This window comes from Haliaeetus albicilla, chromosome 10 (assembly GCF_947461875.1).
Source record: "Haliaeetus albicilla chromosome 10, bHalAlb1.1, whole genome shotgun sequence".
Classification (NCBI taxonomy): Eukaryota; Metazoa; Chordata; class Aves; order Accipitriformes; family Accipitridae; genus Haliaeetus; species Haliaeetus albicilla.
Genome location: NC_091492.1, coordinates 42,882,725 through 42,904,213, shown reverse-complemented (window position 1 = coordinate 42,904,213; position 21,489 = coordinate 42,882,725). Strand labels below are relative to the sequence as shown.

At 36.8% G+C, this 21,489-nt stretch overlaps 1 protein-coding gene and 1 long non-coding RNA gene across 10 annotated transcripts in view; one reads left to right on the top strand and one right to left on the bottom strand.

The window, feature by feature from the left end:
* Nucleotides 1–21,489, bottom strand: part of MTMR3 (myotubularin related protein 3) — an 83,216-nt gene that overhangs the window by 32,691 nt on the left and 29,036 nt on the right. For 7 of the 9 annotated variants that reach the window (XM_069795384.1, XM_069795385.1, XM_069795386.1 and 4 more), the window contains 6 exons: nucleotides 18,135–18,213; nucleotides 13,010–13,087; nucleotides 12,524–12,613; nucleotides 11,191–11,307; nucleotides 3,697–3,779; nucleotides 1,121–1,287 (listed from right to left, as the gene is read on the bottom strand). In XM_069795384.1, the coding sequence (XP_069651485.1) occupies nucleotides 1,121–1,287; nucleotides 3,697–3,779; nucleotides 11,191–11,307; nucleotides 12,524–12,613; nucleotides 13,010–13,087; nucleotides 18,135–18,213 (614 nt within the window). Of the gene's footprint in view, nucleotides 1–1,120; nucleotides 1,288–3,696; nucleotides 3,780–11,190; nucleotides 11,308–12,523; nucleotides 12,614–13,009; nucleotides 13,088–14,706; nucleotides 14,731–18,134; nucleotides 18,214–19,808; nucleotides 20,066–21,489 lie in introns of those variants that run through there. The other 2 variants (XM_069795393.1, XM_069795390.1) reach the window with 2 other exon arrangements.
* Nucleotides 4,440–6,660, top strand: LOC138687521 (uncharacterized). Its single transcript, XR_011326712.1, has 2 exons — nucleotides 4,440–5,348; nucleotides 6,537–6,660. It is a non-coding gene; the product is annotated as an uncharacterized lncRNA (long non-coding RNA).

Below are 21,489 nucleotides of genomic sequence, written 5' to 3'. Positions count from 1 at the left end.
TAGTGTTAGGTTGAAGCCCGCCTGTTTTAATGAGGACTACAAGGAGACTTAGCAAGCCATCTCCACATCTGCTATCTTCAAGTTCCTGAATTTAATTAGGAGGGAAAAAGACCTGAGTTTAAATTCTGCTCTGAGGATTTTTTTTGCCTTTTCTTCACTACCTGCTAACATGAAGCGTGTAAAGTGCACAAACAGGAACCAGAACCAAAGGAGCACCTCCTCCCACTTGTGTACTACCTGTTAACTGCTCTTCCTCAGGCACCAAAGAGATTATAGTCTTTGTTCAGCCCCAGAGCAGCTTCAGTAATAAGGATAGAATCACACTAACATTCCTCAACCTGATAACTGGGACACCTCTCTCAGATATGCGAATTGCAAGCAAAGAGAGCCCTCAGATTGGAGAGGGCCTGGAACTCAGATTTCCTTATATTCAAACAAGTGCTGTAAGCACCAGCATCCCAATTTTAGCTTTTATTTACTTGTGGGCTTCTAAAACTGTCCAGCAAGGATGGTATTTCACTAAAATAGGTTCCTGTCTTGCAGCTGTGAATGAACCTCAGGAGCAGCTCACAGACTTCCTTCCCCTTCACATCCTGCTCCTCAACATACACGTTGAAGACCACTGCTCCAGGCAATTACAAAAAATGTGGGCACAATCAATATAAAACGTTTTGGATTGAAAGTTGCTGCCATGGTGAACAAAACGTTATTAGTATTACACACTACTAACTAAATCAAATCCACTGCAATAATTTCCTCAGGATATTCAGGTACTGCTTTGCATATTGATCCCAAAGTAGCTATAGTAGGAGCTAACCTCTCCTTTGTTCCAACAGAACAAAACTCAGACTGTGCGGCAGACATGCAAGCCATTAAAGGACACCTCACTGTAAGTGAAGGTATACTATACCTACATAATTACCGCATACTGTATAGTCACCAGCTAGTGAAGAACTGCAAGAACCTACGTACAAAAAAAGTCCATACGAGAATTCTCCAGGTTCAGTTTACAACAGCACAGGCTGAATTTGTTTAACTTTTTTTGAAAGTTCTGGATTTCAGCAAAAAGGCAGTTACTAGTCAATGCATTTGTGATGATCCCCAAAGTATTGCCACATACCTGGCCGACACAAATCCCCGTGCTGTTCCTTTTCACTAGCATATACCTCCATACACCAAGCGTGATAGGCAAATGAGAAAAGGTCTTCTATCTTTGAAGGAGGGCGGATGGCATTGTTCAGTCGCTTAAGCCAATCTTGACACTGCTCAAAAGTAGAAAACTGACACCTGTCCCAGAAACAAACATTTATCTATTAATTTTCAGTAGAAGATTCCAGACTGTAAGATCTGACAGGCTGACTATGAAAACACCTGTGAAACCAAAAAGTAAGAACAAACATCTTATTGATAACTTAGTTCTGCTTCTATGTACATTCTAATGGATAGTAAAAATGAAACCTTTGGATATTAGTAAAGAAATACACACTTCGGAAGTCAAAATAAACTGTAAGCAGGAAAGCGGTGTTCTGTAATTGTGAATAAACCAGCAGTATGCCCTACTGGCCATGAATGAGGGAGACATTTATGCATATGTTTACTATAAAACCTAGGACAATATCACTGAGTTCAGTCTGCAGCTTTCACACAAAGACAGGAATGTGTTACAGCAACTTGCTGACTAGCAGTCTCAGACAGAAACTCACAAAACCATCACACACATTATAATCTATGCATCATACTCCCATAAACAAGAACACATTTTTCATCAGACATAGGAGAAATATCCATTTGATTAATATACTTAGAGAATAGTGTGGACAAACTCCAGTATCTGAAATCTTACGTTATTCCCCTATCTCACACGCTAAGATTCTCTTTCTGGCCTTGGTGGGAAGCACAAACAACGTTTTTGAAACTAAGCTTTGCCTAACATTACAGACTAATGACAACAACTAGTGAGAATATTCCCTGCACAGGAGAAACTAATCTTCAAAGCAGTATATTAAAATTACATTAGCTTGTCTTTTCAAAGAGGATTCCTAGACCCTTTAGAATAAAAAGGTGGAAATAAGATCAGTGATTTATTTTGCTCTGACAGATTTCTTCAAGATTTTATAGTTATAAAATATTCACCAAGTATTTACATTCAGCTCAGTCTATTCTACTGCATTAGTGGTTAATGATAGCATCTGCATTCTCTAAGGGCAGCATTTATTACCCTTACTTGCAAATATCTAAAAGTCAGTCAGTGGAAGGAAAAAAGACATGTCCAACTCATGAAACATGTCTAAATAGCTGCAAGGAACTGCAGCCTGGAGGTGTTTATTTCCCATCATCACTGACTATAAAGCAAGCCGAGACTACTAGCTTAGACTGGATAATTCTCTATTAGATATCCATTGTCAGACAAGATACATCTCACCCTAAAGACCCCATTTTCTTTCTAAATTCTTTTAAAGTTAGTGTTACAAATAACAAAAACTACCTTCACTTGAGCCCTATTACTCAAAACACAAACTACTTTGTTCATGAAAAAGAACATGAACATGTTCTAAATCTGGTATCTCAGCCCCATACTTCATGCTCTTCCAACGGCCAGTGCACCAAGTACTGATTCCTGGACATGCAATTTTGAAGGGAAATTCATAAGGGCGGGCATAAATACAAATAATATGTATTCATTCTACAATTGAAGAGAAATAACAAATTAATGTAGAGCGGAAGGGTGACTTTTTCAAATGTCAAGAGCTACAAGTTAAGAGGAAGTTAAATATTTAATTCAAATTAAACTAAATATTACCTCTAAAGTAAAATCAGTCCTCATCAAAATACAGCATTTCAGGAAGCAGCTGGCCTGTTAAACATTCCAAGTGCTCAGATATGACTGGAGCTCATTTCATTATACAAAAGGTACTCCCAGCAAACATTTAATCAAAAAGAAATGTTCCTTTCTTGTTAATTAAAGTTTATAGATCAAAATTTATTTCTGCAGCAGCAAAGTAAGAAATAGCTGTAGCTCAGGCTCAGTAGCTCAAATACTTCTTGGGCAGACTCTGAAGTTTGCTGAAGGACAGACAAATAAATACTCCCTTCTACATGATGCTATCTACTTTACTGGGTTACAGAGTAGGTTGCAGACCTGGCTTTACCTTATTCCCTCACTTTTCCAATAGGCTACTATGTCTTAAGGATACCAACTGTACCCTCACAGCTGTTAAAAACGCAGGGTGGCTGATGCTATCCAGACTGAAGGTTTCATGTAGAACTGAACAAGCCCATACCGTAACCTTCAAAACCCCAAGTCTTGATTAAACACTTTTCCAAGAAGCATGTATTTCAGTGGTTTTATCTAGTTCTGTACCTTATAACTAATTGAAGCAATACACTATAACTGATTGTAAGGCAGGGAAAACGCAGTGAGACTAAAACTAATTTCAGAATAAAATCAAGATCAGCCACTTAGGGTCATACCAAGATTTGCTGCTATACTGTATCACAGCAAGCAAAAATGCGGACCCTCCTGCTCCCATCCTCTTTACCAAAATGCCCAGCTATCATATGCAAAATCAGACAAAAGAAAATCTTTTGAAGAAAAGCAAGTCCAATAAGAAAAAACATCTCCTTAAAATGTCACAGCTGTCCACAGCATGTGGAAAGCAAAGTTACCCCCCCATTAAACATTCACCCTATTCCTACCTTATAACCTTGCAGTCTTTGCAAGTCAAATGAAGTTGAAATATATCACGGCACTCCACACTTTCTATAAGCTGCAATGGAACCTGCAATTAAAAAGATTATATAATTTTATTTCAAACAGCACTAACACTGTAATTTCTTTGCATATCTCACAAGGATTTATTACAGGACCATGTAGAATCTGAAAAGAGAGAGAAACCCAACAAAAACTAAGTATAACTACTTCAACAGCTCTGAAGTATGGTACCATGTATCAGTAGTTTCAGCTCCATTGCTGTACAGTCCAAAACCCTTGAGGGCTCACATGAAAACAGCTGAGAAGACTGCAGCACTGGTGACAAAAGTGAAGGCAGGAAAAGCAGCAGAAGCCCACAAGCTCCTCTTTCATGGAAGCATCTTTCTCTCTTATAGGTCCAAATTCAGGGATCTTGGGAATACAATTTTAGCTGTTGGTGTCAAAAATGACCTGGGAAGCAAGATTCCCCTAACAAACTGCTGCAGTCTAGATGCTCATTACATGGAAATATCCCGTATTTCCTCTTCAGGGAAAAACCATTTGGCCTGTTTAGATCAACACTCATGATCAAAGCAGCCATATTTAGAGTAATAATGCTGAATCATTCATTATTAAAGGTGTAGCTATATGCACTTATGTTTTATGGCACATGTAATTAGCAGAAGCTTGATCAGGCAAAACATGTTAAGTACATGCAAGTACCTTTAAAGATAAGAAGAAACCACCAGATGAAAATATTAGTTTTCATTAATATTTTTGGACCTTTACCCAAGACAGACAAATGTACATTGTCTTAAACGAATAAAAGTTAGTATTCAACTATCTCATACATAAATGTCTAAATTCCAGGCACAGAGAATTTAGCTAATACCGATAATAAACACAAAGTGTAAAACTGAATTGTTTATGAGATTATATTGAACATTACACAAAGCAACAAAACCTCTGCCATCAAGATCCTTCAATACAAAGGCTATCAGCGAAACATTCAAATACTCTGTTATCGTTTTTGCCATCAGAGGAGTATGATCCAGCAGTTTAAGTTCTGGCCTGGGGTTTACAAGATGTGGCTGTAACACCCTGCTCTGCCAGTGCCTTTCCATATGACTCTGAGCAAGTCATTGAAGGTCACCTCCAATCAAGGATCCGGGGGTGAGAAATCAAGACAGCTTCTAGTCACGCACCACAAAGCTTAAAAAGTACCTCATTTCAGTGAACTGAAAAAAGGAAATAGAACTAAAAACAGTAGGCAAGGGAAAGAGATGTCCCAGAAACACGAACCACAAGAAAACTTACTCTGAGCATGAAGATGCCTAGCAAAAGCTAATGGTAAATGCTGTGCCCCAGGAGTGATCAAAACTCTCATGTCTTTTGGGAAGGCAGGCACACAGTCCACAGCTGCACCTCATGTCTCCCTGCCAACTCAAAAGTCAGAGTCCAGAGTCCTCTTCTAAATGCAAAAGTTCAAATAATAGCCCAGAGCTCACACTCCCCAAAATACAACAGGCAGGTATTGCCTTATTACTCACTCTTTATCCTTGCCCTTGCCAGACCACAACCAAGAAGCAGTGCTGGACTCTTCTTAGCTGGAGAAAGTACTAACCTTCATCTCCCATGACCAGCAAGGCTGGTACAGGTAAGTTATTCTTTGTTCCTTTTGTTGTAACTGGGCCATTGAAGAACAAAAAATTCATGCACATGGAGACTACACAAGTTGGTGTCTGACTTAACAGCCCAGCAGTTTGGGTATTCAAATAAAGCTGGAACTTGAATTTTGGTCCATGCTTTCAGTATTATTGCTGTTTTAAGATGTGTGATAGTCTAATATAAATTATGTAACTAGCAACATGAAGGGGCACGTGAAATGAGGACTCCCTCCTGTGAGATAAGCCTCCCCTTTATTTGCCATACTTAAGCTCAAACTGACTGCAGAGTCACCTGCAGAGAGTAAGTACAGTGAAGATGCTGATAGATACCAATGTAACAGAGTATTTACAAGCATTACAGACAAGATCTGTAAAATCTGCTAAAGTTAATCTTTTTAACTGCTAATTTCTTCCACCCCTTCTCCTACTTGATTCTAGTCTGCAAGGTAGATAAATTGTTGTGATAGTTTTGTCTAATAAATTTAAGGTACTGGAACAAACCTCAGACTCCACAATCTTCCATTCTTTCTTCCCCACTGGACAGCCTCACATACACACCATACATTACTTAAATCTAGCATTGACTTACATGGCACCAACATGGAAAGTAAGGTACCCTTCCCCAACTAAATGAGTAAAGACTCTAGAAGACTTGCTTTTTTAGTCAAATGCTGCTTTGTCTGTTAATTATTTCTTTTCAAGCCCTCTTTTATTGCATTTTTTCCCAGGTCCATCCTCATTTAAGCCGTTCTTCACCTTACTCCCTCCTCTTAGCAGTCTGGTTCTGGCTCCTCTTCCTCCTGTCTGCACTCCAATGACATACTAAGTATTCTTCTACTCTTGCATTATTTTTAATTTCCTTCTTTCAAAGTCACTCTTTGTTCTATGACCTTTCAATTTGCCCTCTGCTCGACAGCTTTTTTTTTTTTTCTCTTGACAGTCTACATGCAGCTCACCATCTATTTCCTTAGAATCTGCCAGTTTTTTATTCAGGGCAACCTTCATATCAATCTTTTTAATTTTCTTTTCCGGTCATAAAAATCTGTCCTCTGATCCTCTTGTATTTTCAATCTCCTTCCTCTCCATTATTCTCCTCCCAGTAAAATTCTGTAAAATTATCTGCCTTCATTCCCCATTCTTCCCCACTGATAACCTTCCATTTTCATTATGTTTTTCAGGTTGATGCATGTGGCAAGTCAGACACCCAGTGCAGTTAGCTTACTACTGAAAGAGCCATCAATTCTATGTGCAGGCACTTCACCATATAATAATGGCTATTGAAATAAAGCAGTGGAGAAGCAATCATTTTTGCTTTTAGAAGAAAAAACATGCATTGTTATCCAAGGCCAATCATAACGCATTATAGAGAGTACTAGAGCATTGTACTCTTGTAGTATCTGTCTCTTGACCATCTCCTTTAAAATTACCTCATTGTAAACAACAGCAACATTCTACAACTCAAAACTTTTTCTTTTTGAAATTTTTTTCTTTTTAATTACTTTAATTACTGGAAATGTCTGTTATCTAACAGCAGTACAGGATATATTTAGATAAATATACCTTCGTGGTTAGAAAAAGCACAAGCTATATTTACACTGCTGAAACAACCCACTCCATGGCTCAATCCTTGACCACAACGCCAACTGGTATGCAGCTGACCATGGCCAGGCTGCTATAAGCCAGTCCCTTCATGAGTGACTATGCTATATACTCTACTCTGTATACACCATTTGGCCTGAGTCTCCCCAGGATACCAGGTGGCACCCAGGGGCCATAAGCTGTAATTAGTACTTTCTTCTTGTTTTCCCAGTTCAAAGCCTGAAATAACATCAGGGCTATGTTACAGACTGGTTACTTTAAAAAGCACGAGGCTACAGCTACATGCTGTATGTCCTGAAGCATGGTATAATATGACATATGGAGGAACTGAGGATGCAAGGTTAGCTCAGAAGATCTTCCAGGACTCTCCCAGGTGGAGGGAGTCAAATCCCTCCAGGTGTGATCTTGTTCATATAACCTACAAGCAGTACCTGAAGCAAATTTGCTTTTAATTACAACTAATTAGACTTAAGTTCTGTCTTGGAGGCAATCATTCAGTCCCCCCCCTGCTTTCACAATTGACATGCATTCAGTGTGAACAATCAAAGGATCAGGGCCTGAGAACAAAACAAGGACTAAGCTCCTGTTCAGCACAGATGAACCACAACTGCACTACATATGTAAGGAAGATACCAAACCAACCATTTTCCCATTAAAGGCCAAGCAAAGGAAAGCTCATACTAAAAACTCAATCACCAAGACTGAACGTTTCCCTTGTCTCGCCAGTATGACTTTTTCCACTGTGTCCAAAATCTACTATTTGAAAGAGGCTACATACAAGTTCATGGTTTCATAAACTACACTCAAATTTTAATTCTCCCATAAAGGCAATTAGGTTACAGGGAGAAAATGATTAGACAGAAACACTTACCAGCTGCAAAGTTTGAAATTTTCTTAAGTCAATCAATAGAGATCAGCCTGGGAACCAAACTTCCCATGTCCACTGAGAGATCACTGTTGAGTCTGTATTTTTATCCCATGGATAAATATAAGTCAACACTTTTGAATGTCATAATCCCTCCAATTTATGCACAGTCTACTGGATCTTTTGTTTTTGCATTTAGAACACCATGTTCCTATTACTACGCTGATCTAGGAAATTGTCCGTGGCAAAGATTTATGCATACAGCCATTTTCTGCAGTGTTGTAATCTGAGCATTATCAACTTCCAAATGTATTTCTTATGAAGCACAGGTGCAGCAAGTGATCTGGCAGCATTGTGCTACTTACTGAGGTTTCACAAGCATCATTTTGAGAGACAGTCTATTGAATTGTAAACAAAAAGAGAACAGTGAGGTAAAAAACACCCCAAAGACAGGAATCCATTTTTAACTGGATTCCATTTCCTTCATTAAGTTGCCCTTACTAAGGGGCAAGTAGTTGACATGCATACTGCTTTCTTTGGAGGACCATTTCTACCATGAGAATATCCTACCTACTTCAAGAGGAGATGCTTGCACGAACAGCTGCACATTCAGACACAGGGAATTCTTTTTACAAGTACTATAACAGATATTTGCTAAGAAACCTCTTTCTCACACAGAAGTACTTCTCCCTGCTGAGGTGACAAGGTTGTTAGTGTGGCTGGCCTTTGTCAGGATAGCAATTCTTATGAAAATCATTACAAATAAAAAACCCACAACTCCTAACATTAGTGAACATTTATACATTTTTTAAAAGGTCCTCTTACAGGTGGTTTCTGAACAGCTCTAGCAACACAAAAACAGTAGGAAAGAATCAAGATGAACACTATCAAAAAGTACTCAGTGAAAATTTAATTTAGAAAATCACCATCTGCTCAATAAAGTTAACCATCAATAACCAAAGTGATTATTACTGCAAAATTTAACAATTTAAGTATGATTCCTAATTAATCCAAGTATCTTTTATGCCTACAGGTATTCAAAATCCTGTCTGCCTTAGATGACAGTAGAGTTCATACTAAGTTATTAGTGATGATCGTATATGGTTACAGAAGACTAATCTATATTCTGCTCGACCTCATACACTACCTAATTGAATCTTTCTGGTTAATGATGACATATGAAGCAGGACGAACAACCTTGGAGATATCAGATGAAGTGAGAGGGCAGAATACTGGATATAAAAGTTAGGGAAGCAAAATTAATATTATAATATTGACAAACTTTTACAGACTCTTTCCCGAACACAAAGGATATTACTTAAGAAAACATCAATTTTTGTTACTGCTCAAAAATATTAAATTGAAAATTCTTGAAAATGAATATCCTCAATTATCCTAAGGACAGAGATGACAGTAAGTGCAGTACATGCATTAGTGGCTTCTCTAATAAAGTAACTCTCTAATTTCCTGGCATTCCTGAGGAGAAACTCTTGGTTTCTAGGGCTATTCCTGTTTCTCATGTCTCAGCTCCTTGTTTTTAAATATTCAGTTCTTTGCTTCGTCAATTCTAGTTGCCAATTTCATACAACATTCAGAGTCTGAATTAAAAAAAATCTAAAAGTAATACAATATAGATTTATTGTAGCAGGTCCCTTGGCAGAATTCAGACCTAGAATTCATCACAAACCATCAACGGAGTCCTATAAAACACATGCCTCGTAACGCATCTTCTCTCTGCTGCCAGCAGCATGTAGAGATGCATCTGGCTGGACTGCACTTGAGGCATCCCCGCACCTACCTGACCCTTGGCTACCATTCTGATGCATGGTGGCACCTACAGCTTAACTTTTAAGTCTCAAATTATACTTCAGAATTGACTACAGAATAACAGAAGTGAAGAGTAAAGTTATGCTACCTCTGCATATGCACATACTTGTATCATCTCTTTTGTATGGTCAGCAGTGGAAGATAATTGCCCTTAAATTGCCAATTAAATTTTTGTCATCATAAATTTTTTTGCCATCATTTTGAGTAATTGCCATGTTCAGAAATAATACCCTTATTTGCTGAAAAACCCCACATCATCATGAATTTTAGTACTTTAATGCTGCACACAGATGTTCACCAGCCTAGCAGACATGCCTATTCAGCCTACTACCTTGATAATTCATGAACTAAAGTAGTACTTACAGTGATTAATGATAACTATGACACAGGCATATTTCAAAGTCCGTAGATAAAATAGCTATATGATTAGAGACAACATAAACCAGTAAAGACTGTGTTTCAGTTAGTATTACACAGTTAATAATTCAGTTCTGGCACAAAACAATAAAAAAACAATTAAATCGGGTGCACAGGAGATCTCGCTGATGTTCCAGACCACTGTATCACATGTGTCTCAGTCACATATGTGTTTGGACACTTGTCAGTTCTTATGTTTCCCTTGCTTTTTTCAGCTTTGGAATAACATGCAGTCTTCGTGGTTTACTCTTAACTCACCACTGCATAGCTCAGGATTTGTGACTGACATGAGGCAACTATGAACAACTAGCCAGGGTCAGGACTTGTCTTGAAATAAGGAGATTGGTAAAAAAAAACATCACCAGGAGAAAAAAAACCAAAACAAAACACCTCAATTCTTTGGATTTTATTTTACTGATTTCATTACAAATATCCACAAAAAATATTTCTGTGCCATGTATAATGTCCTATCAAATTCTGTGTGGTTCAGAAACGGTATTACAACTAGTAAGACTAGTATATGTCAGCATTATACTACTGCAAAGGACTGTACAATGCCCATTTATGTCTATGATCACAAGTAACTGGATATGTAACAATTTTGAAGAATGCATACTTAAAGTAAAGCTCTTAAAGAAATGCATAGGCATCTGAAGATGAGGTCCAATTCACAGATCTCTTATGTCAATGACTGTACTCATACTATCCAACTTCAGGAATGTAACTTCAAAAGCTGGACCTACTTCCACCTTTTGAAGCTCCAAGCAAGGCTCGAACCTAGCTTAGGTGCTCCAAACAGCCCTTTGGAAGACCTTTTATTTCTCTACTGAGTATACACAGAGCTCAGGGAGAACAAACGGCTAACACAGCCAGCTGTAAAGAGAACATAAAGTTGAACAATGCAAAGTTTCTGTACGAAGCCTGATTTTCAGAGGTGCTGAGTCACCTTTTGATGCCTAAATACATATCTGTTCTCCCTGAAAAATGTGATTTGAACATCATAAAGAGATTTTTCATTAGCACTAACCTTAAAAGGCAGGATCACTGTACTTTTATCCTAAATTCTCTTATTTGGATTGAGTTCAGAATACCTGTATTACCATAGCAGCATGAATAATACTTACATTCACAACAGACTCCTTGAATTTGATGTGAAGCCTGTAATTAGAAAGTGCAATGATGGCATCCTCTGCTCGTCCTACATACTCCGTACTCTCACCATGAAGTTCAATGAATGGGACCTTCAGAATGGGAAGAAAAAATCTTTCAGAAACTATTTACCAAAAATATGTACCTCCTGTAAGCATACATTCAAATACCAATGATCCTAAAAATCAAAATGAAACACTGCGGAGAATTCAGCCTAGCTATTACTGCTAAGGAGGAAAGTCTTGGGTAAGGTTGGTTCAGAGGTTAATTGTAGCCTTCTTTTAAAATGATTCCTCATTTTCTCTTCATTTTCCTGAGTGGTAAGTCCTTGGTCAGAGAAAAAAAAAAATGAATTTTTATGAAAAATCTGAGCAAAATATCCTCACGTTTTGGCAGGAAGTCTGACCAACCCCTTGATTTACACTCTTGCTCCTTACCTAATGGAGAGTGGCATTTCCATAATGTTATTGCATTCATCCTAAAGCAGCCAAAACATACAAGATGAATTATATTCTACGCTATTGGTCCCCAATATTCACTAAGCAAGCTCATGTAACCAGCTTAGATCCAACACTTAACTGCTACACAGCTGAAGTCAGTTGGACAAATCATGCTTTTTGCTTCATATATCTCACTGCAAATATGAAAATGCACAACATGCTGCTGTTTTATAAAGTCAGAAAACCAGCAGTCATATTACACTGCACATAAAAATTGCAACTGTTTTAATTAAAAACGTGACTTAAGGCCAATTTAGCTGAGCTGGGTGAAAAGTGTAAATGCTCAACTTGAAAATAATTGGGTTTCATATCAGCTTAAATGAATTAAAAATATTTTCTATTAAAATGAAACAAACTACTTCAGTTGATACAAGAGTGTCTATGTGGATAAATCATTTGAACTAAATTGATTTCAAAAGGAACTCTGGAAATTTAAGAAACCAAAAATACCCATTTTGTGCAACATAAGACTTTTAGCTTCTCATTAACAGGAAGTAATGGTAGTGTTTAACTGGCTTAGTCTTATTTTTTTTAAAAACAGAGAGTTCTAAACTATGGAATAACACCTAGCACTTGAAATTACTACACAAGTAATGGCTATATTTTTCAGACACTCTAAGGAATCTCCTGTAATCTAATGCACAAGTTCTTTGTCCTACCAACAGTACATGAGTATTTAAAAAGAAAATGTGTTTCTCCTGTTACTGTGCTCAACTGCGAACAAAAGTTCTATGTGAGAGGCCAGAGAATACACAGGTCAACTAGACATATTGTGATCTTAACTGGCAAGGAGCAGTGTGGTGATTACCTGAAGGTTCTCATCCTCTCGGATCAGCTGCTTCCTGGGAAAAATCTGATTAGCCTGGATGCATTCAAGGCTGTGCTGAGTCTCTTCATCCTGAGAAACAAAGTGTTACAGTTAACTTCAGCACTCCCACTTGCTGCCACCTTCACCACATAGCAAGCTATTGACAACCAATGAAAAGCTCTAAACATTTCATCTAGTTTGAGAATTCAGGTATCAGTAACTTACTAAAGTTATTAAACTTACAAAGACAAGCACTCAAACAACTAAGTATATTAGAAACAGGTTTCTGTCCTGCAGCCTGAATAATAAAATAAATAAAAAAACCCCAGACTTGTAAAAGTATTAGGAAAAAAGCATCAGCCTAGGCTAGTCTAGTACTACACTTAAAAATTCAACAATCCCACATGTAAACATTAGTTCTCTAATGTTTTTCAGATTTTAGCCTATTCTGCTTTGTAAGAGACCCTACAAACCCCTTTTGCTTACCATGACAGGCCCTGGATAGGAGGAGAAATCCTCGTCTGTACTCACAATACTTTGAAGCTCCCCTTCACTTATTAAAATCTAGAAAACCAGAAAAGTAGAATGATGAAATTAAATTCATTTTCTTTTGGCAAATAAATACAAATTAACTTTTAAAGACTGAGAATTCAGCTATTAGAACATTGCAAGCAAACAGTAATTATGAAAAGATTAAATCCATATAAACTAGCTCTCCTGAGAGACAAAATTGTTTCAAAATGTGTCTGGCTCCTTCTGTTCATTCTGAAAAATCATCTTTGAATGTACTGCTGGGAGAATACCCCTCTGAATGCAACAATTAGACCAATGTTTATATAATTTAAATTAAAACATGTTCATCTTTCTAAATCACTGTGAATTTTCTCCTAAGTCACTTGCAGATGGTGATTCACAAATACATAGGTTATAAAACCAAAGGGATCATTGTGATCATTTAGTTGGATCTCTTAGGTAACACAAGTTGTCGGATCCTCCTGAAGTACTCTTGTTTCAACTACAGCATATTAATTGAAATTCATATAGGGATACAATTCCTCATTTTATAGTTATGACTCATTTTCTACATCCATGGATGTATCAAAATATCCATTTTCTTGCACCTGCCTTTCCAAGAGCTCCAGATCACTATACACTAGCAACTTGCTCTCTCTACTATCTAACAATCCCCCAATCTTTTATCATCTGCAAATCTTCTGGAAATATTAAAGAGCATACAGTCTTAAAGTTTATGCAACTGACCCTATTTGGAACTAATGATGAAAGTGAATACAGGAGTTACAATCTGATTTTGAGATTTATCTTATAGTAAATTTTTTAAATTCAGGTACATTCTTCCCTTTTTTTTAAAAAAAAGGATTCGTTCAGATATTTTATGGGGTTTGCAGTCTACAGCACATAAAAGGTACAACCAAAATATGTCAGTCAAGTTCAGTCAGTTCTCAGTTCGTGCCACCTTACTTATATTTCAAATTATCAGTGTTGTGGTTGACAGAAAACCACTTCAAATCCATCAGCTCACAAGCACACCACGACTGCAGGAAGCACTAACTACATCCTGTATATTGTACAGAATATTTGCAAAGGGAAAAGGAGCAAATACACATATTCTGAAACTAAAAACCCCACTGTCTAAAAGCAATCAATGAGAAGAAAGCTTTACAATGTACCCAAAACCTCTGTTAAATAGGAACGTCACAATAAACAAAATGCTTTTATGTCCCCAGAGTAGGGGAAAAACATCATATAAAAGCTTGCAAGTTGGCTCAAAATTGCACAGCTCACAGAAGGACATGTGCATGTGTATATATATAAAGGAGGAAATTATGAGCAGAATCGAGCTGGAATGAATGTAAAAAGTAGATATAACATCCCAATTTTAAACAAACAAGAAAAAAAAGCTAGACGACTTGATGGAATTCCAAATCCATCAACTACAGAAACTCATAAGGAAAAACTAAAAAACAGCACAGAAATTTCCACGCCCGTAAGAACAAATGAGAGTAGGAACATTCTTTTAAGTTATCAGAAACAAAGGAAATCTAGAAATGCTACCTCCCAACAGCAAGATGAAGATAGCATTATTGTTAATATTGGTTGTAAAAAGGCAGAATTAGTTAACATTTTTGTTTCAGAAGAAGCAGGAGAAGAAAGATGGTTCATACATAATCCATGCTGTAACTGGTGAGATTCAAAGAATCACAATAATTAAAGCTAAAAAGGCTATAAATTCATCAGGTTTGATCTTTAATATATCAGAGGCCATAAAATTCCAGCTCTTGTATTCAAAACAAGAGCTTGTGCTTGATTCCAGCACGACTTGGTATTTTACGTACACTGTGTTTGGGTATACTTATCTTCCAAAACCACGTCTGCTCTTGACTTGAAGATACTAAGAAAGGAGGGGTTCAGCAGTTCTCTCAAATGCATCTGGTTTCAGCTTCTAACCTTTGGTTCTCACTGTATGTTTTTCAGATTACAGGATGCACTATTCTCCTTGATCTACGATATTTTAAAAAATGAGCCTCCTGCTCAATCAAATTTAAAATGATCACTGGCTAAGCAACAGGCTTATTTGTCCAATCAACCTCTATCTTACAACTTATCCATCAAGAAAGGTGCAGACTGGATTAACTTTGCAGTAGATCCTGATATAATGAAGACTAATGATTCAAGAGAAGATGGGTTTAAAAACTGTAAAGTTTACACAAATCCACTTCTCCATCCTTAAAAAAATGCTAAGCTCACACATTCAGCTGTCAGGTCTACAGCCAGCCAGAAGAGCGATGAAGAGTTAAGGCATATTTATGCAAACATTTTTGAGGAGAACATCTCAAGTTACCATTCCTGCAGGCTGCTGGAGGCAGGCTGCTGGCACAACTGCCTTCTGCAACCAGCTACCTCTTCACCAGTGCCAATTCTGCTCTTCCAGAATAGCAGCCACTGTTAAAGCCATTAAGACGAAACATTTCCAGATCAATTCATCTAGACAATTTATGTACAACTCGAACAAACATTAATAGTAAAGCCTTCTGAATATAAAAAAATACCTTGCTATTTCAGAAAATTCCTTCAACTTCAAGCATAATTATCAAAGAAACACCGACCTAATTAAAAAGATGAGCTTTCTTACAAATTTCAAACATGCTTAGTATCACTGATGAAAAGTTTTAATATTAGGCATTGTGCTGTAACAAAATTGTTCTTTTATACTTCAGATTAGATATATTTATTTTTAAAGTTTACTATATAACCATTTACATATTAATAAAAACAGTATTAGCTTAGAAAATTAGGTCTTTTAAAATTTTACAGCTGTGCTCCTAAAATCCAGCATAAACCATCAGCAGAGTCTATCCAAATTACTGCCGAACAAGTTTCTTATTCTAATTGCTGCATTCATTTTGCAGCTTCTATTATAACAGCGTGCTTTTTACATGAATGTGAGAACCTTCCTTTTTAAAGTGAATTTTGGGAAAGCTGTGTGAAAAAAAAGGGTGGTTTCAGTTTTAATCAGGATTGTCAAATACAAACTGTGATGTTGCCAAGACAAATGGTACAAGAACTTATAAGACTAGTTCTAAAACAAATAGTTTGCATGCTTACACTGCTTCTAGGTATTAGTGAAACGCTTCACCAACTTAACCGCCACACCACAAAAGTACTTCTAAAAATTGCTGGCAAAAATAGCAAGAAACATTGAGTTGTTAGAATGAAGTTCACTGATCTGATGGACAGTGAATATACTGAACAAAATTCAATTCCCATCATGTCAACAAGCTGATCCCACTCCCTTCATGATCACTGGAATAAGCACAAGGGAAAGGAAATACACCACTGGGACCAGCAACAGGGACCACGTGCTACTCTCAGTAGCAGCCCATACTGAGATCATATGAATTAACTCTGAAACCACACTTTCAATCTATTTCTTTCTATATCAAAGCTTTCTAATCCATTTCCATTCATGTGTTTAGCAAACTCTTCCAGGTTAATCATGCGACTAGAAAAAGAATCACAGTGTTTGTGTGACACCTAGTAAGGGGATTTCTGACCCTCACTTTAAGACCACTGCCTTAAAGTGAGAACAAGAACATTCTTCATGTCGTCAACTCCAACAAGCCGCTCTGTTGAATTTTACCCATGATAATTAACACACCGTGCTACTCTGAAGGACAGCTTGATACCAAGTGAGACTAGCACATACTGGCTGAAGAAATCTATTCTCAAGTTGACTCACACCATTTTTTTTTTTTATTAGTTGCAGAATGTAATCAGAATTCTCGTTTTGTTTAACTGCAGCTGGCAAATAATCAGCTCTTCCATGACAGTAAAAACCATTTCCCAGAAATGAAATGGAAATGTTCAAATACAGCTTAGATAACTGACCAAGAAAACATCTTCATAAAAAGTACCCTCAAATTCAGGCTTCTACTTATAAATAGGATCACAAATAAATAGTAGATAGCTTATATGCAGTGTAGTGAAACTTGGTTTTATTGTTAGAATTTTTTTGTCAGGACTGAGGCCTAAAAAGGTTATGTTATCAATTTACTGTGCTGCCCTTTCAACTGTAGTTTCACATATATTAAATTACACCAAAAGAGGTTAGTCTTGTTAATTCTCCATCCTTATGTTCTGCTTGAAAGGATAAATGATTAGTAAAGGTTGTAACCTCAGACTCTGTTCAGCCAATATGGGAACATCTTAATTGCCTTTCGTTTCAGATGTGCCTTCTGATCTAAATTATGTACATAATTAAGACTAGCAATAACCATCTGTCTGCCAGTGATTCTACACAAAAAGATTATATAAATAAAGGATCATTCAAATTCACATACATTTAAATGTAGTTGGACTTAGAACAAGAAAAGAGAAAAATTGGAGGGGAAAAAAAGGAAAAAGGATGTACCCAAGCATTTCACTTTGTTCCCCTGCCTTCCCTCTCCAGATCCTGAACTCCATTTATTTTAGTATCAAAATCAAATTGACTTGACCCTCAGTCTCAAAACATAGCTATTTCCCTGCTGTTTCACAGTTGCCCTTTAAGTTTTAGATAGGAATGCGAAGAGTTTGACAAAGAAGCATTTGAAAATTTGAGAATGAAATATTCAAGAATGCAATCAGCTTTAGCAAAAGATGCTTCTGTTACAAACTGAAACACTTCTTCCCCTTCCCAGGTGGAAGGAAATTATTCTGAGATAAGGATAAATACTTAGTTTCCCACATTTCAGTCCCTGACAGCAAGGCTTCCCCTCCTTCCTGGCACTGCATATAGAAGTAACTGAATAAATTTCAAAAATATTTACTGGGGAAGTAGCTAACAATATGTACATTTGCACATTACTCAGGAATAGGAGCAGGATAGACGAAGAATCATGTCTGAAGATTGTGTACGACTAAGAATCAGAAGGGGCAGGGGGGGATAATTAAAGGTTGCAAATTCCAACTCAGTAAAATACTGATTTTTTTTTTTTTTTTTTGTCTAGCATCTTGGAAAATGCTTTAGTTAATTAAGAGAGTAATCAATTATAACTGTAGAATCCACCTTCAACAGGTAGCTTGTCTTACCAAAATAATACAATTAACTTACCAAAGAATGAGAGATAATAAAAGTCCTCTTTGTCCCAGAAAGTTTCAAACTATACTCTTCTGATACTTCACATTGGCAACTGCAAATAAAAAGACAGTACTTTAAAACATGAACCTTCATTTGAAAAAAAAAACCCCACTTAAATAGCTAGCAACTTATACAAGATACTCAACTGTTATGTGAGTTTGTCTTAATTAAAGCAGAAAAGTAAAAAGTATAACTACTATGGGAGTCGTAACTACTGAGATCTTAATATGCCCAAAGAGGGAATTCAACGACTGGACTCTGACAACATGGTTAAGGCCTCTTTTCTGGTAAGGAACAGTTCAGAAGTCATGGCCACAAAGCAGTTCAAATTTTTTTTAAACTTCTTTGGTACACAGAAATAAATAAAAAAAATAAAATTACTTAGCAATAGAGGCCACAGGAAGGCTCTTTTATAGAAGTTCCAATTAGTTTTATACTGATCTTCAAAAGTGTTTTTTAATTTTACACTAAAATTAGCTTTTTCCCCCCAAGAAAGCAGATGAAGACCTCCAAACAGTGGTTATTGCCTAAGTACTTTTGGACAAAGCTGCAAAAAAGCCAAGGTGAACAGCAATGCTCATATAATACCATTCCTCCCAGACCTATCTTTTTTTACTTTCCAAGTGCTATACAAACAGTTATTTCCTCAAAAATAAATTTAAGTATTGTGTTACAAAAACATATTTGTCAAAAAAATTATATGGAGAAAGTATCTCATTTGCTTCATTCCTATGCAGTCACTTCAGCAGGTATTCACAGATGTCTTCTATAGCATCTGAATGACTGGTGGGACACGAAGTTCTATACTAAAATATCCAAATCCTAAAATTCAAGTTCCAGACTAAAACCAACCATTCCTAAAGCATGCAAGCAGCCAAACTGATGGAATACCACTCCTTTGTATCCAGTGTACCAGAAGATTTGTTCTTCACAATAACTTGGAAGCTATCCCAATAGCATGCTGCATGTGCCTGGAAAAGTCTAGCTTCTATAAACATAATCCTGCTGCTAGAAATAGTTTGCTTGTACTCTGATGTGCCACAACTAGTGATAGTTTTCACATTCTGGTCCATTAAAAAAAAAATCTCTATTTTGCATTTACTGTGTCCTGTAGTTTATGGCTTATGACACAGAAAAAATAAAAATACTTTCAGTACACAAAAAGGATGTGTAATTTTAGGACTAACGTAGTTGAAAGAAATAGTTTAAAAAGTACAAACTGAGATGCATCAAGCAAAAGAAATTCTAACATTTCGTATGGTGGACATACTTCAGGGAAATCTCATATCTACATTCAGCTGTTATTTAAAAAAAACTGTGACATTAGGATGGTCTGCTTTAACAGAAAACACCCTATGAATGATTACAGCTGTTAAAAACCTCAGCTAATCATGGATTACAATTTTATAAAAGAGTTTCTAAAAGCAACATTTGGTTACCTGCAACAGAGGTCAACTTTTTTTATTATTTTAAAGTATCTCTCAACCAACAAGCCAAATGCCAATTCCAATAGCTTTACAGGTTGGTAATATGGCACAAGAAGCAGAAAGGACAGAGTTTTACTTTGACGTACCAGCTTGATCATGCAACAAGTTCAACTTTACAGCTGCTCAGTTGTACAAAGTCACCTTTGACAGGAATACTTACCAAGCTTATTAAACAACAACAACAAAAAGCTATGAAGGCAGACTACGCAACTCTAGAATGACTCTTCAGAGAGAGTTTTCTGACCATGTCCTTGCTTTTTAAAAGGCAAGATACATGGTAGACTTATTTTGTGTAGTTTAGGTCCAAGGAAAAAAACCTTCACAAAATCTGCAACAAGCTTTTTATTGAATTTAATGAGGTTTGGAAGAAGCCACTGAGTCTCAAGAATTTTATAGAGAAGTTTAAAAACAGGAGAAAAATGTTCCAATATAAGCATTAATAATTCCGCTTTATTCCTGCCAGTATTCAGAAAACACTTCACGAGACGCTCATCAGCATTCTTCTTGCATGGCTGCTAGTCACAGATAAGGACCTCAAATGTTATCACTTCCTAAGTCAACAACTTGTGCCAAACTAAAAAAAAAAGCTGACTGTAAGAAGAAACATTGCTATGAATTCTACCACCATCTCAAACCCACTAATTACTTAAGGGAGAAGCCATTCCAAGTACTGGTGTATAACTGCTTAATTAATACAGCTAAGCACATCTAAGTTTGTGCCCCTGAGGGCAACAGCCTCCCCTCTGTGTGCTCCCACCATTTCCTTTGCATTAGCTCTTCTGCTTGATCCACAAAGAACAGGTTCAGCACTATTAGGAAAGCAAAAGGTAGAAGATAAAGGGAACAGGACCATTTCAGTAAATCCTGCAAAGTCAGACTTGTCTACTAAAGGAATTGGCTTTGCACCATCTTTCTTATTAGGCTGTCACATTCTCATAGCTGGTTTGGTTTAGATTTTCTTATTTAAGCACAGGTGCTGAAGGACATATTAACATTGCCTAATTTTAAATATGTAAGAAGTCATTCTGCCATAGGGCTCCAGTACTTAAAGTGATGTGAACAGGAACACTTAAACTAAACTTTTGCTTTGAAACATCTTCTTAGGATCCTTCCTTGTTGACTATTTTGGGAACCTGGCCATTAGGTGAACACTTCAACTAGCACACAGATCTTGCCTCCATTGTTTTTTCTTGGAAGATGCTATGGAAAAGTAGAGTATTGGGATGATATATCAATCATACTGTAATAGTGAAACACAAGTAATATAATAGTGGGGGGAAAGTCACAATAATGGTTTCCAAGTTGTAGAACTTCCATCCTGGAGATATTCCAAACCTGACCAGCCCTCGAACAACCCAATCCAACATCCAAGTTGGCACTACTCTGAGCAGGGTGTTGGACTACATGACCTCCAATCTAAATTATATGAGTGTGTGACAATGTTTTTCTTGACTTTTTTTTAATTAAAACATTAGCAAAATAGCTAGAAAAAACACTCTTGATAAGTTTTAATAAACATGTTTATTTAAGCAGGGAGATTGGAAAGTTGTCACTAATTTCTTAGGTGAAAGGCTGTATCTGGCAAGAACAGAAGAGGTATCATTTGATAAGCATGAAGTAAAATGACAGAAGATAATAGCAGCTTTGGAAAAAAACCAAATACAATTTTTCTCTAGCCACAAAGCTATCCTCATAAAGATGTAGACAAAGCAAACCAAACTTTCTTCTGGTAACTGACTATTTTGAAGGTGTATTTTCTCCTCCCTTTGCTGAAATATGGCATTTCTGCACTGGTTATGCCACACCCATGTCACAACCTTAGCATTACGCAAGCACAGCTT